General features: G+C 51.1%; 2 protein-coding genes across 2 annotated transcripts; one reads left to right on the top strand and one right to left on the bottom strand.

Moving 5' to 3' along the window:
- Positions 1-1,955: 1,955 nt before the first annotated feature.
- On the top strand, positions 1,956-4,866 carry Aspvir_000325 (Mechanosensitive ion channel family; the record flags this gene model as incomplete). Its single annotated transcript, XM_043265462.1, has 2 exons — positions 1,956-2,582; positions 2,638-4,866. The coding sequence occupies 2 exons, from the start codon at positions 1,956-1,958 to the stop codon at positions 4,864-4,866; spliced, it is 2,856 nt and encodes a 951-aa protein (XP_043121397.1).
- Positions 4,867-5,759: 893 nt separating this feature from the next.
- Positions 5,760-12,013, bottom strand: Aspvir_000324 (protein kinase RIM15; the record flags this gene model as incomplete). Its single annotated transcript, XM_043265461.1, has 2 exons — positions 5,760-11,360; positions 11,462-12,013. 2 exons carry the CDS (start codon positions 12,011-12,013, stop codon positions 5,760-5,762), a joined length of 6,153 nt encoding a protein of 2,050 aa, XP_043121396.1.
- Positions 12,014-15,261: the final 3,248 nt, after the last annotated feature.

Below are 15,261 nucleotides of genomic sequence, written 5' to 3'. Positions count from 1 at the left end.
CTAAAGAGGTCTTCCGGGTAGTTCTTGGTTCTGTAGGAGTTCCTCCTAATCCCTGAGACCGAGGAAGCCTGCATCACTTCCATCCTTCTCGGGATACAGGATAGTCGCTGATTCAAAGCGAAAGTTGTATGGAGAGCATAGGCCAGCTTTATTGCTTTACAGTTCTTCCAAGCAAGGTGTACTCCGAGTCATCTGTCCAACATGTGATGAACTACTCCGGACGATAATGACAACCAAACAATTCGAGCCAACTACCTGAGCAGTACAGTATAGTATATGGAGTGCTGACCGAGCAATTCAACCAAGTCCACTCCGTACATACTCTGTAGACAAATGTCTGTAGATCCTCGGAAGGGCGGGGTGAGCCACGTCAATGGAAATGATGTCAAAGGCGTCGGGGAAGTAGAGATTGCACCTGCTCATTCGTTGCACTTTACCAGGTATATTTCTGAGCAAAAGAAATATGGTTATGATACATAGATGTCTGGACAGTGCTTCAGCAAGCAGCCTAATAAATGTCTGGACGTCGCACAATCCATGCTGTGAGGGTCTTAGCCCAGTAATAATAATTATGAGGCGTGCAGCCCTGCATTAAAACAAACTTTGTTGTGGGTGGCTTTCCTTGAGGGTGGAGCATCTGCTTATCTTCAGTTTGTACATAAGTACAGACAGAGTACTCCGTGGCTGATGTGCATACCTCATAACATTCATTGTAGGTATAGATATTTATTACTGAAGATATAGCTTCTCATACTCTATAAACTAAAACACCTGAGCTTTTATGCTAGAATTCTAACACATTCTCCATTGGCGATGATTTGTTATGAAAACTGGGCCTGGTATCGTCATTTCCCACCAGAGCAGTCTCTCTAATTGCCCCACCAAGTGTCTCGAATGGGAGACCACAAGTGCCTGATGTGGCGTCGATGGCGTTGCTTGGCGGTGGCCACTTCATTGCATGGACGAGATTGAAGATAGTTATTCCGCCCTTACATGATGCTGGTACCTAGAGATATTGCACAGCTATCACTGTGATTATATTAGTTATGAGACAATATGGAGATAGTCCTCTTTCTGGCAGTGTACGATGAGAAAATTGACACAGGACGAAGTAGATTGATCTATTCGGATTCTACGATCATTGTTTCCAAGAGGGCGAAGACCCATCGCCATGTACTATGTATGGGTCCACGAATCCCTATCTTTTATGGGTCCAGGGACCACTCACCCAAAATAACTCCCACCACGGTCTGATATAGAGACAAGAGCACACAGATAGATCTCTTCATGTATCGAATCAGATCATTCTGGCGGAGGCAACCCGCAACCTTGAATCAACCGAGAAAAGGCCTGGACTTGAAAATCTCTGACTTGAGCTCGTCTCCTCTGGGTCTTCCCGCCTGATCGCCGTTTCTCCTCAATTCCGTCGCTTGTCAAGTAGATTAAAAAAGCTCCTTCTCGCTCTTTTTCTTTTCTCTCTACATATGATGCTGGCTGGTCGGCGACTTGTTTAACTCCTCTCTCCTATTCTTGTCCTGCGATCCGCTCTCTTTCTTGCCGCTTGTCATTCTTTGGCAGGCATATCTCATCTCATCTTATCTCTTTCTGCACTTTCAATTATACTCATATTATTTCATGAGGTACTCTCTATCCTCAATCGTACCTGCATACGTCTTGCTTGAATTAATTCCCCGTCTCTCAAGGGACTGCCCCGTTTGGCTTCCCCATTGCTCTTGGTTGGTCTCATCACTCTCCTTTGCTTTCTGCTCTTTCATCATCCTTTCTCTTCTGTTCATTCTCAAGAATCCGCTATCGCTCATTTATATGGTCACTTATTGATTCCAGACCATCTACTACTGCTTTCGTCTATAATCCATGATTCTAACTTTGCTTTCAGCTTAATCGACTTGTTTTTACAAGCTCTCCCCCGTATTTATATCTAGCCTGGTGCTAGTATGTCCACCCCCGTCGAGGAGCACCCTGCTCCTAGATATACAGAAGAAAAAAGAAAAGAGAGGGTGGATGATGTTGACGTCTCCCCTTCCGATGACGGCACATATATCCATGATGGCTCTGCCGCCAGTAACAACAATCACCTCAGGGTTGACACCTCCTATGACGACACCCAAAGATTACCCTTGCGCTCACCTTCGGCCGCGCGAGAACGATCGCTGCGTCTAGATGATGACCTGGCTTTGCTCGAGGCGGAGCGTGTCGCATCTCGTTCGACCCATGACGACACGGAAAAGGGAAGCAAGGCGGAGTCCATCTCGCGAATTCGTTCGCATCGCGCTCGCAATATCGATGAATTCGACGAAGCCACAAATCCACTGCACGAGAAGGCTGCCGTCTATAACCCGCCTGAAAACCCAAATACGAAGATTTCCAAGTTCATTAAGAAGGTTCATGAGTCGAGCTTCATCATTCGCTATATCACCTATATCATCCCGCTTGTTCTGATCTTTCTCATTCCCTTGCTTGTTGGGGCTTTGGCCTTTCCTGATGCCAATGTTGGAGGCGTTTCTCTGCTTTGGTTCTCCGTCTGGCTGGAGATTGTCTGGTTGACGCTTTGGGCCGGTAGAGTACGTATCTTTCTTATTCAACTCTTTTCTTGGAAAGATCATTAACTCGAACTAGATCGTGGCTAAATTCATCCCCATCCCTGTGGGATTGCTTGCGAGTATCTTCACAAACAATGCGAAAAAATGGCGTGACTTGGCTAAGCAGTTGGAGCTTCATGCGACACTCTTCTTCTGGTGGTTGGGTGTTGAAATTTCGTTCTTGCCTACCATGAAGAATCACCACGTTGATGGGAATTCCGCCACCCGCAGCTGGGAAAACACTGTCAACAAGATCATCATCTCCATTTTCGTCTGGACCATCTTGAACCTTATCGAAAAGGTTATCATTCAGCTCATCGCCATCAGCTTCCACTTGCGCACCTATGCCGATCGAATTGAAATCAACAAGTTCCAGATTGGCAGTCTTACCAAGCTGTATGACTTTTCCAAAGCAAAGCTCGAGGCTGATGATGACGAATTCGAGGAGAAAAATGATCAGAGTGGCAGCGGCACCAAGACGCCGTTGCGCGTTCCCCTGCAATATGCCGGAAAGGCGCAGCGTATTGCCAAGGGCGCCATGAATCGAGTCACGGACGTCGCGGGTGCAGTCGCGGCTGATTTCACCGGCCGCAAGGCTACGAGCAGCAGCCACCCCTACCAGGTTGTTTTGACTTTGCTGCGCACGACTACCGGCTGTCAGGCCCTGGCCAGACGGCTCTACCGCACTTTTGTGCGAGATGGGTTTGAAACCGTGTTTTCCGGGGATTTGAAAGAGGCATTCGACAACAACGAGGAAGCCGAGGCCGCATTCACCATGTTCGACAAGGATATGAATGGCGATATCTCCATGGAAGAGCTAGAAGCAGTCTGCGTGGAGATCGGACGGGAGCGTAAATCGATCACCGCATCTTTGAAAGATCTCGATTCGGTCGTATCGAGACTCGACAATGTGCTGGAGTTCTTCGTCATCGTCATCGCACTCATTGTCTTCTTGTCGCTGATTTCCACATCGGCCGCTGGTGTTCTTACCTCTGCAGGCTCCAGTGTCCTTGCATTGTCCTGGCTGTTCTCCTCCACTGCTCAGGAGTTTCTCCAATCAGTCATTTTCGTTTTCGTCAAGCACCCCTTCGACGTGGGAGACCGTGTCACAATTTACGGTAACGCCGGAGATGCTGGTCTTGGTGATGACTACTTTGTCAAGCAGATTTCCCTCCTGTATACTGAATTCAAGAAGATGCAGGGCCACGTCGTCCAGGCGCCCAACAGTTATCTCAATACTCTCTTCATCCTGAACCAACGCCGCTCGGGCGCTCTCGCCGAAGCGGTCCCCATCGTGATCAAATACGGCACGACGCTCGAACAGATCGACGCGCTGCGCCAACGCCTGCTGGAGTTTGTCCGCAGCGAAAAGCGCGAGTTCCAGACCAACATCCTCACCGAAATGCGCCAGGTCACCGAAAACTTCTCCGTTACTCTCAACGTCGTCTTTTTCTACAAATCCAACTGGCAGAATGAAGGCCTGCGTCTGCAACGTCGTAACAAGTTTATCTGCATGCTCATGATCGCCCTGCAGGAGATTGGCATCGAGGGCCCACGCATGAACCTCCAGGGCGCGAGCCTCGACTTCCCCGTTCACGTTCGCTACAACGGCCACAACCAGCAATTCGCTCCCCCACCCGGCACCAGCGACGGCCGGCCCCCAGCTACACCTCTCCGCGAAAAGGAGTACCACGACCAGCCAGGCACCGGCACCGGCACTGCCATTCGCCACCCCTCGATCCTCCGCAAAGGGATGAACACCGCTGCCGCGCGCGCTCGTGGCGAATCCATCTCCCGCAAACACGTCGACTTCTCACTCGGCATGCGCGACATCTCCTCCATGGATGTCATGGGCGATGTCTTTGAAGGCCGCGGCCGCTACGTTGACGAAGTCGTCCGCATTGCGAACCGCGAGAACGACGAACGGCGCATCCAGGAAGTAGAGGAGGAGGAAGAGGAAGAGCGCAGGAGCCGCGCCTCGTTGTCCAAGATCCGCACCTCCAACTCCAACCGCAGCGTCCCCGCAGCCACCGGTTCCGACGGCCGCCGCTCTACCGACTCTCACGGCGGCCACAGCATCTCCTCCATCAGCCGCAACCGGTTCTTCCGCCATCGCACACACCCCGTCCACGAGCAAGAGGACATGATGGAACAGGGGCGGTCTGACATCGGCCCGGCGCTGTCGCAGATCCGCACCGTGTCGCCCTCTGCTCGCTCGACAGAGGACCGGGGTACCACTATCAACCGGCAGCCGACGGGACATTGATCACACCACAGCTATATACCCTTCCCATTTAGATCACTCGTCACTACCTGCTCATGTCCAGCACATACCGCATCTTATCCGGCATCTCCCTGGATCTTCTTTTCTCGACCTGTGAATACAGTCTATCCTTTTTGTAATACGATTTTCTATCCAATCGGAAACCCGTCGAACGAGGTATGTCCGGAGTGTTCGTTCGCTTTGGATGTGAAATGGGCTTGATGTCGGTTTCATCCAAGTACTTGAACTATCATGTTGCTTTCTTTGTGATTTATTAGACTTTACATGTATCTACATATACAGATATACAATTTCCCACCCAGACTGTGGCATAAGATAAATAAAGCATCTATCTCGAGCATACATCCAAATGCGCTGCCGTAATTACAGCTTACTTGAGCACGTTGAGCACGTCCGAGTCTCGAGTCGACGGATGAATTCCCGCACCTCCAAAAGCTGTGGATCTGCTTTTGTTGAGCCCTAAGTACACAATTTGTTCTGAAGAAAGAAGCAAGGAAAATCGTACAAAAGAGATGCTGAGATCGTAAGTGATGCAAGTTGGTGGTAAAAGAGATGAATGGAAAAGCCCAAGGAATGTAACGAAACAATGGTCACATGGTGAGATGACAAACCCCCCAACACCCGCTTAGCCTTGACAAACCAGATAAAAAGCAAAAGAAAGAAAGACGAAAATCAAGTCACGAGAGGCAAAATGACACTCTTGACAGGAGAGGATAATTTGACAAGTGTAGATGCATATTGAAACAGGTCTTTGGCGATGCAAAGAGGATGCGCCATCGTAAGGCAGATTGGAATGCAATGCCTTGCCATGTAGAGAACTGTCAAGAAAGCGTAATTTCTATTTGTTCTATCCAGACACTGGCATTGCCGCGGTTCTATCGCTCAGATGGTCGCGGGGTATGATCGAGATCTAAATTTGGGGAAGGGGTATGTTGAGGTCGAGGCGTGGCTTCGGAGTCGGCAGACTGATCATAATCATTGTCGGCATCGGTGCCTAAATTGCCCTTTGACATTCTGGGTGATGGTGTGTTTAGGATCATCGCGGAGGCGCCGGGTTCGTCTTCCTTGGAAATGATAATCGGAGGAGTGACTTGGCCCTTCTTGAGAGTTTCCGCGCCAGCCTTTGTTGCGGCGGAAGGCTGGCTGGCAGTCCCTCTGTAAATCTCGGTGACCCCCGTATCGCGTTGCGAGCAGGACGGTCTCTTCAGCCGTGTCGCTGCAGACGAGGTTGAGCCCAGATCTGTACCCTGTGGTAATGGCGAGTCTCTCGGGCTGATTTCCTCTTCGGGTCTCTCCAGTATTGTGTTGTCGGAGATCTGCAGTTTGTCGAACCTGTCCTCCACATCACAGGTGCTTGGAGACGACGAGGTCGGCTCCTCCCCGCTCTCAATCGCGTTCTCAGACTCTCCATTCTTGCCCCTTTCCAATGCCTCGCGCTCCTTTCTCAGCAGTTCTTCGCTGCCGCTGACCACACTGCCCCGGCTGTTGGTCCTCATCATCTCTACCCCCAACTTAGAACCCGGTCGGTGGGACCTAGATTTCGAGCTAGGCGTGCGCACATGCGCGTTTCCAAGCTCCTCATCTTCGTCATCGCCAGACTCGGCGCACTCGTAGCGCTTGTTTTCCAACGACTGTCTCTTGGCGCGGATGGACTCGCCGGAGCGTTTTTTGCGAGGTGTCGCCTTTCCGGTTGGCTCCATGGCAGCGGGAGCTGAAGCGGCATGGAGTAAATGCGGAAATGGAACTGCATTGGAGCTAGGATAAGACTCGGAATCCGTCGCACCTTTGGGAGCTAAATCGTCCGAGATGCCCAGTCCTTCTGTTTGGCTGGACATCCACTCGTCGTTGGGGCGACTCACAACCACAGGAGCCTCCTCGGCCTTGATGGAATCCATATCCCCGAAGTAGCTACTACCGATAGAATCCTCCCGGCTCGAGCCTCGGTACGAGCTTGAAGGTACGACTGCGAAGCCAGAAGATGTTGTCGAGCTAGGGCTTTGATCTGCATTGGTGGCGAGAGCAGCGTGACGAAGCGCGGATGGCTGGCCAGCGAAGGGCTGAGAGGGGCTAAGATCCTTCGGTGGAGGTTTCCACTGACAGAACTTACACAAAGCCTCGGTGAGTTTGGTCAAGGTTGGGGGCTTCTGAATCAGCGCGTCGAAATGATGTGTTTCAGGTAAATCCTTCAGATATCCAGTCACCGCAATGATTGGCGTATGCCGATTGGCACTGCGTGTTTCGCGTACCATGCGGGCGAGATCTGCTCCGTTCACCTGGGGTAGCTTGAACTCGGTCATGATGATATCGAACTGGACTTCACTCAGGGCGTAGCGCATCGCCTCTGCACCATTCACCGCGGTGATTGTGCGACAGCGTAGTTTCTCAAACAAGCGTTCCATCACTATCCTAGAAACCGGATGATCTTCACATATAAGCACATCCAAAGGCCGGAAGAATGGACCGTCAAGAATGTTGATCTGGGACAGGCGTCTTGAGCTCTGACGACGGCGCTGGACTTTGAGCAAAGCTTTCGTACGAGGGTCCTCATTGTCTGACGAGGAAGGTGATATGTCAAACAATTGACTGCGGCGCTTGTAATGACCAGCGACATACGATTCCTTTGCGAGAGAGGACGATAATTCTCCATCTTGGGATCCGATCGTTTGCGATCTCGCTCGGGCTGTTGGGATACTGCCCTGTCGTTGGCCCGAAGGTGTTTTATCCGGCGAGTGTGTCGCTCCTCGACCGATTTTACTGGGAGATGATGCTGATGAGCCTAGTTTGATATTTGCCATGCGACCCTGATCAGTACTGCCGGTCGCAAAAGACCCGCTAGACTGATGAGAATTCGTCGAGGATGATCCTGACGTCTTTCTGCGCTCGTGGTTGTTGCCGGTGCTGAATTGCACAAGAAGCGGGGATGAGGGCTGTGAAGGACGGCTCGGAGAGGAGTTAGCTTGGCTCAAGCTGGAAGGCGATGATGGTCGGTTGCTGCCTTTATTATGAGACAAGGTTCGTTGTAGTGGCATCGGCAACGGGCTGCCCTCCAGCGAAGGGCCGGACGGGGCTGCAGAACCCTGCGTTGGTGGAATTGCTTGAGCAATGGAAGAACTGTATTGGCGCTGTTGGGCCTGCAAAGCCTCCTGGCGCAGCTTCTGGATGACATCCTTGTTGGCCTTCTCGAGCATGGGGAGATTCTTGAAGGAAAAGCTGCCAAAGTCATCGGCCAAGGCTGGCTCACTCAGTCTCCTGCTACGCGAGTCACGGACATGCGGGGGAATGTGGAGAGGCATCAAGGGCCGCTTCATCGAATTGACCTGCGAGCGAACTTTGAACAGCGCGTCATGAGGGCGGTCTGCTGCTGTGACAGGTTGCGAAGAATGCCCTTCCTCTAATTCTTCGGCAAAGGGTTGTAGAGTGGCGCCACGGGCGTCAAAGTACTCGGTGTCCTCAGGATTCTCAAGGTTCGGCACAAACTGTGCTTTATCCTCCAGCAGAGTATCCCAGTTGATATCAGAGAACCAAGGGTGGCTGCGAATTTCCGCCCCTCCGTTCGGGAATTTGTCATCAACGTTGGCTCCGATGCGTTCGCGAGGATCTAGAGTCATAAGTCTGTTCATGAGATCGATGGCTTCCTGAGATGCTAGCTCTTCTGCCTCGTCTGGCCAGTTAATTCTCCGGTGTAGGATATTCTCGAACACTTCGTCAGGAGTCGCGGCGTTGAAAGGGGGGAAACCGAAGAGAAACTCGAACATGATGCAGCCCAAGGACCACCAATCGCTCATCTCGTCTTGGCCTAGTCCATTAATAGTCTCCGGTGCGAGATAGTCCGGAGTGCCGACGAATCGTCTGTTATGATCTTCGGGGTCAAAGAGCGCCATGAGGGGAGGCATCATCGACTGCTGGGGCGGAGTACTGAAGGGTACCGAGTTGCTCAAGGTCGGCTGGAGCGGATACAAGCGGGGAGACTCGCCGGCTTCACTCTGGCTCTCTTCTTCGGCTGCGTTATTGGATGATGGTACCGGAACAGGTAAGGAAAATGGCGGCAAAGAAGACGCAGTCTCGTTGCCCTCGTTAAGAGAGAAATTTCGGAATATAGCGCTCAGATTTTCGCTGCCACCACTGTCACTGCGGTAGCCGGATGCCCGACGCGAGGGTTGGCGGCTGAGACCGCTCTGGTTAAGGCTGAAGTACGATGGCTGGGTCAGACTGCCAGCGAGGTCGGGGGTCATGAGTGGTGTTGATCCTGGTGAACCAGGGGCCTGAAAATCGAACGACGCCGACCGAGATGACGCAATAGATGTCGCGCGAGGGAAGGGACCCTGCTTCAAAAGGTCGGGCGCTGGTTCGTTCAAACTCTTGAGGACGCGCTTCTGGCGTCCGACCAAGCCCATACGGGACAGGCCAAAATCGGTCAGTTTGAGGTGGCCCTTTTGATCGATCAGTAGATTGTCCGGCTTGAGATCACGATGGACAATGCCCCTGCTATGCAGGTGTTCCACTCCGAGAACCACCTCGGCTATATACTTCTTGGCCCAGTCTTCTGGAAGCCCGCCCAGGACTTTGACAAGGGAAGCACAGTCGCCACCATTCAGATACTCCATGACCAGATAGAGATAGTCTTTGCTCGAGAACGTCCAATACAGCTTAGCAACGAAATCGCTTTCCCCCTGCCACATCATGATGGCGCGTTCAGCTTTGACATTAGTTACCTGATTTTTGGCAACCATGTCCGCCTTTTTGAGAACTTTGATTGCGAAGTATTCCCCAGTCGACTTCTTCTTGGACAGATAGACGCTGCCAAAGGCGCCTTTGCTAATAGGTTTGATGATCTCGAAATCTTTGATCGACGGGGGCGCTGGACGGGGTTGAGGCTGACTGGCAGATGTCAGGTGAGGAGAAACTGGGGGCTTCGTCACGTCAGATGAAGTCGCTGATGACTGTCGTCGATGATGGCGGTAGTGATAATTCGCTAATTCACTCGCGTGAGTGGAAGGTGAAACTATGGGCGACGGCAGGCTTTCAGCGCCGCTGGAGAGCCGAGGTTTGGGCATGCGTAAGGGCGAGTGAGGGGTCGACATTCTGGCGGGCGAGGGCTGGCGACGAGGGGAGCTGGACAACCCTGGGAGCACCAAGCTTCTGCGTTTTCTCTCCAAGCTCCGGTCGGATGCTGGAGATTCAGTCCGTACGGCTCCGGTAAAAGCAGAGGAAAGCACACTGCTATCGCTCATTTCTCCCGCATCGAGATCTACCATCGAGAGCCCCCGACGAGAAGGTTGAGATGTGCCTAATAATCCCGCAGCACTCCTGTGCGACCGGGGAGTAGGGCATTCCATCGGGCTGTTTGATCCCGTAGAGACGGCAACCGAGGAGGACGACCTACGTTCGGTGTGCGGAAACTGAAAGCGTTCGGATGCATTGCGCATAGACATGGTCAATGCAGATGTCGACAGAGTTGGCTGCCGGCTGACAGGCTGCGGTGACAGGGGAGGAGCGACGGCAGTACTACTGTCATTAGCAGTCGCAGAGGGAGCAGCAGCGTCTTCAGGCGGGAGCTCGTCTTCCGATGACGTCGAATCGCTCAACTGGCCGGCAGCGATACGTTCAGCCTTACTAAGGGCAGCTGTAATACAGTCTTCCACCATCACCGTATACTCAATGCGGATCCGCTCTGCGTATTCGACGATCTTGCGATGGCGGACAACTGCGTCAACTTTTGCTTTGCAGACCTGCTCCGTGTCAGCGCTTAGAGCAGCGAGACCTTGCTCCTGTTCCAAAGTGTTGGAACTGGGAGATTGCCACTGCAAGACTTGAGAGATTCGAGATTCGGATTGCGGTGAGAGAGTCCGGAAATCATCCATGCTGTCCCCGCGGGGTTCTTTGATCACGGGCATGTTAATTTCGAGAGCTGTGTCGCACAAATCGAGAATCAGCTCAACGATCCGAGTGAACGGTCGCCGAATTGCAAATGACCGACCGCGTGAATGGCCGCCATCCGAAGCTGAATGTTCGCGAGACCGTGGGGGAGTGCATGGAGCCGAGCTAGAGTTTGAAACATTTCCAGAAGAGGGTGCCGAAACGACGGGTGATGGCCCAATTGCTAGTCCTTTATACTCCGGCTGCGGTGTCGGGGAAGGCGCTTCTCCCGCCAGAGGCCTGCTTTGTCGAGCCTCCAGTGCATCTAAGACTTTCACGATGGCGTGACGGTGCTCGTTGAGATTTTCCTGGGCGATCTGAACGTCCATCTCTGCCCGATGTTCCTGAAGGCAGAGATCGGAATGTTTCTCGAACCACCAAGGGGTGATCTGACGCTCGCAAATGCGACAGAGAACCGGATTGGGCGCAGGGTACTTCGAGGGATCGGGTTCATTCGCCGCAGCCTCAGCGAGAATTGTCAAGTAGTTCGCCAGTACTTCAGCACCGACACCCAACGACTCCACCAACAGAGGAGGAAGATCAATAGTCACTTCTCGGGGCTGATGGAAAGGTCGTAGCATCCACATAGTCTAAAATCAGAGCTTCGTTAGTCTGTCATTCTGCGGGTCAACGCGTTATGTCGGGATGAGTGGAAACCTACATGGCCGGTCCCATCTGGCGTCCGCTCAAATACCATAATGCCCTGCCCTTCCATGCTCAAGACGTCATGGTAGTTGTCTGCTTCCTTCGACGGTTGAGAACCCTCACTGCTTTCTTCTGTCACCGTATCGACTGGTCGGGGCTCGGGCGAGTATTTCAGTATCGACTCGGGGCCCATCCTCACACCGAAGCGAATAAAGCGACTGCGAGAGTCGTCTTCCTTCATGGATTCAATAGCATCGTGGAAGGCAGTCTTATTGTCGACCAGGAAATCCGAAATCATTCGGCCTTCTAACGATTCAGGAGATGTCCCCACCACTTGACGCCATGATGGACTGACCCATTTGATGCGGCCGTCCAGATCCAAATCCACGATGACGTTCAAGGTCTGCTCCGCCGCCTCCTTCAACTCCTCGCGTTCTTCCCGCATATCATCGCTAAGGGAACGAGTCATGGGTGGGAATTTCGGGTCGATCCCCCGAGCCTCCTGCCGTAAGGCAGTAACGGCCGGGGGAGCAAGGAACTGGGCACTGGGTGTGCCATTTCCCGCCATACTGAAAGGTCCACCTGACCGAATTGAGGACCGAGAGCGGCGTAGACGACGTGTTGTGAGTGCAGAGCGCGAGGCAGAATCAAGCGAGCCAAATAAACCGAGAGTGTACAGTAAGCCGAGCAGAGCGTCTGCCGGGCAGAGCCGGTGCCCTCGTGCGGTGTTATGAATGCATCCGCAGGACTAATGGGCCATGGCTGGGTCGCGGAGGTACGCAGGCGAGAAGGAAGAGGGATGACCTCACAGAGGACGACAGGCGTTGTGAGACAACCGTGTCTCCCAAAGCAAGTAGCAGAGGAGATGGATTGCCCCGAACGCGAAGGATATAGAGAAAATTTTGGTCAGATGAAAATTCAAGGTCGAAGGAGGAGTGAAATTGGACGGAGAATAGCGGCTATGCGGGGAATGGCGCGACGGAGAGGTGTAAACGCGAAACTAGGGTGATCGACAGAGTCAACCCTCAGGAGAGGTGATTGACTCAATCAGAGGTTGGATGTTGTGTGGAAACTTGAAGCAATAAAATGACAACACTCGGAGGGAATTGATGATGGTCAGGAAATAGATAAGGTGGTTTGGAAGAGAGGGGAAAAGAAGTGAGGTTAGCTGAGGATGAACGTGGAAGGGAACAAGACGAAGAGAAAGACGAAACAAGACGAAACACTCTGACTGTAAGCGGGAAAACGCAGCAGCAGCGCAGCACTTGAATATTGTCTCCCTCTCTATTATTTTACTTTATCGAGGGAAAACGACCTCTTTTTCACATTTTACTACTGCTAGAAAAAGTAGAAATACATACAAGGTTAAGCCCATAGGACGAGAAACTTAGTCTCAACACGATTCTATCCAGGCAATACAATTGGTTTGATGTTTCTCAAGTTGATTGATCAGCAAATAGGCGGTCCACTTGTGATAGACTAGCCGATGGCACGATGCTATTGTCTTGACTCTTGACTTTACTTTGGAGTCTATCTATCTCATGATTGCAGTCTCATGGTTATTTAGTGTTATTATTTTTGTACGGTTATAAACTTATAAAGCCAGTCGTGGTAAGTTAGAAGTAGTTTGTTTATCCAAGGGAGCCTATGTACTGTTTTCATATTTTATCTGCTTGAATAAATGTACTTGACTCTCGCTGTCATTATGAGAAAGGCTTGCTCAATCATCCAGAATCCTCCTACCTGGACAACTCCTCTGCACATGGTTGCTTCTCTTACTATGTCTCCCCCCTCAAGGGATATCATTCCGACCACACGACCTACCCCAACAGCCACTGGCCGCCACCCTCTGTCATTCTTCAAATGGCCATTATGCGTTGGTTCGTCTGTATCTATCCATTGTAGGTGGTAGACGACGATGCGGTGCATTCATTAAACATCCATGCAGTGCTAATCCCAAACCACCCAAACATGGTCCCTCTTCTGTGGAATCTAGATCTGCTATGTCCTTACTATGCTAGGATTTGTTCTTACTTCATAGTTTTTCTCCCTACACAAAAATAGCTACTAGGCACGTTGAMATCCTTTTCTGGCAGTCTGTCCGTCTACTCTCTCTCTGAGGTGGGGATACAAATTTGAACTACCTTACCTACGGTATCTACTAGTACTGAACTTTCTTAACTCATCTGCATGGGTAGGTATAAATGCTGGCTGCTGATTTGATCGGGGCACACCTGCAACGTCAACTCTCGTCATCGCCGTTTTGTCCCATGGATCTCATTTTCCTCCCTAGAGCACTTGACCTAGCTCAATCCAGGGGCATCGCCTCTCAAAGAAAATAACTTTTCGACTGGAATGAGACAGTTGACTCTGACACTTCCCAAGAGATTAGACTAGAGGATCGACCAAATAAACCACTGATGCAAATGGCGAATCATGCACCTGTACTTATGCAAGGGTATTACTTTTTGGATGTTTGCCATTATCAAGGATGAAGTACGTGTTTATCATCTGCCGATCGAGCCATGGTAGTCATAGCAATAACCCATGAGAGAAATACCCTTTTAATCTGTCTATTGGAGTTTCTTGAAAAGGTGCACACAGAATAATTTTCGTAGCCATTAGCCACCTGCACCTTCGGGCGGATTGCTCGGAGATGATTCCTACTGGCCTCCAGCGTTGAACAATGTTTCGCGTTGTATTCCTGGGTTATCTCATGTTTGAAACAATCAAGTTATTCTAGTATGCCAAGGAGAAAACTCATAGTGATTGAACATTGCTTTCTTTAGAGGTCGTTGATGCGTGGAGTGTAGGACCAGTTGAGTCTCTGCGGGGTAAAAGGGCGGGGAAAAGCAACTCTCGATATCTTTGCCGCAAGCATCCATTCTGCCTCTCACAGATCACTCCCCTACCTACCTACCGTACCTATGTCCTGTGCATGACTTCTCCCATGACGCATCCAATTTCTCCTTCATTACTAACTATGTACTTCTAGAGTAATCAGATTGTATATCCATGACTATGGGAGCGTTAAATCTGACACATCATACTCCTATCTCTCATAGCAGCCAACCCATAATCTCAGACGCCTCGTTTTGACTTTCAATCATCCAATTCTCAGCAAAGCCTATTAAGCTTATCCTTCATCGTCACGCGAATTGCATTTGAAAAAGTACCCACAAAAACTTCGCTAGAATATTCTCTCACAAATGTCCGTCGTCCGCGACCCAAACTTTCCTCACTGCCTGCTCCATCAATCATTACCCATTCCATGGATCCTGCAGGATCTTCATTCTCCAACTTCAGCAAGTCGGCATCGCAACCCTCAGAAACGGCACTGTCCATCATTACCCCAGAAATCCCTAGCCGGAGCCGATCAGCATCCTCTTGCGGGGACGAATGATATACAGCCAGATACTGGAGCATGACTGGACGAAATGGGGGAGCTCTTCCTCCACATAAGCAAGGACCCCTACCTCTCTAGGTGGTAAGTTTCACCTTAGGTAGGCAGTAGGCTCTATACCTAATCACAGAACAAATACTCCGTCCTACACTTCAACGTCTCCATCAGGGATCAATGGACCAAGTTGGACTCCATCTTATTTAGCCTGGTCGAACGACGGTACTGGCTGTCTCCTTCCTGAGACCATGTCTGTCCTCGCTAATTTCCTCGATCGATACGTACTGAGTAGATATAGAGTGATGGAAATGATTCATGATCTTCATTGTCTACGCGCGTAACCCTCGTCATTATTATCAGGTCATTGCTGATCGACCTTACCCTGTCATATCACTCGTCCCTAAGGTAGTCCTCTC

This window comes from Aspergillus viridinutans (assembly GCF_018404265.1).
Source record: "Aspergillus viridinutans IFM 47045 DNA, scaffold_1, whole genome shotgun sequence".
In the NCBI taxonomy this organism is placed as follows: Eukaryota; Fungi; Ascomycota; class Eurotiomycetes; order Eurotiales; family Aspergillaceae; genus Aspergillus; species Aspergillus viridinutans.
The sequence above is the reverse complement of the archived record's forward strand: the minus strand, read 5'-3'. Positions and strand labels throughout refer to the sequence as shown.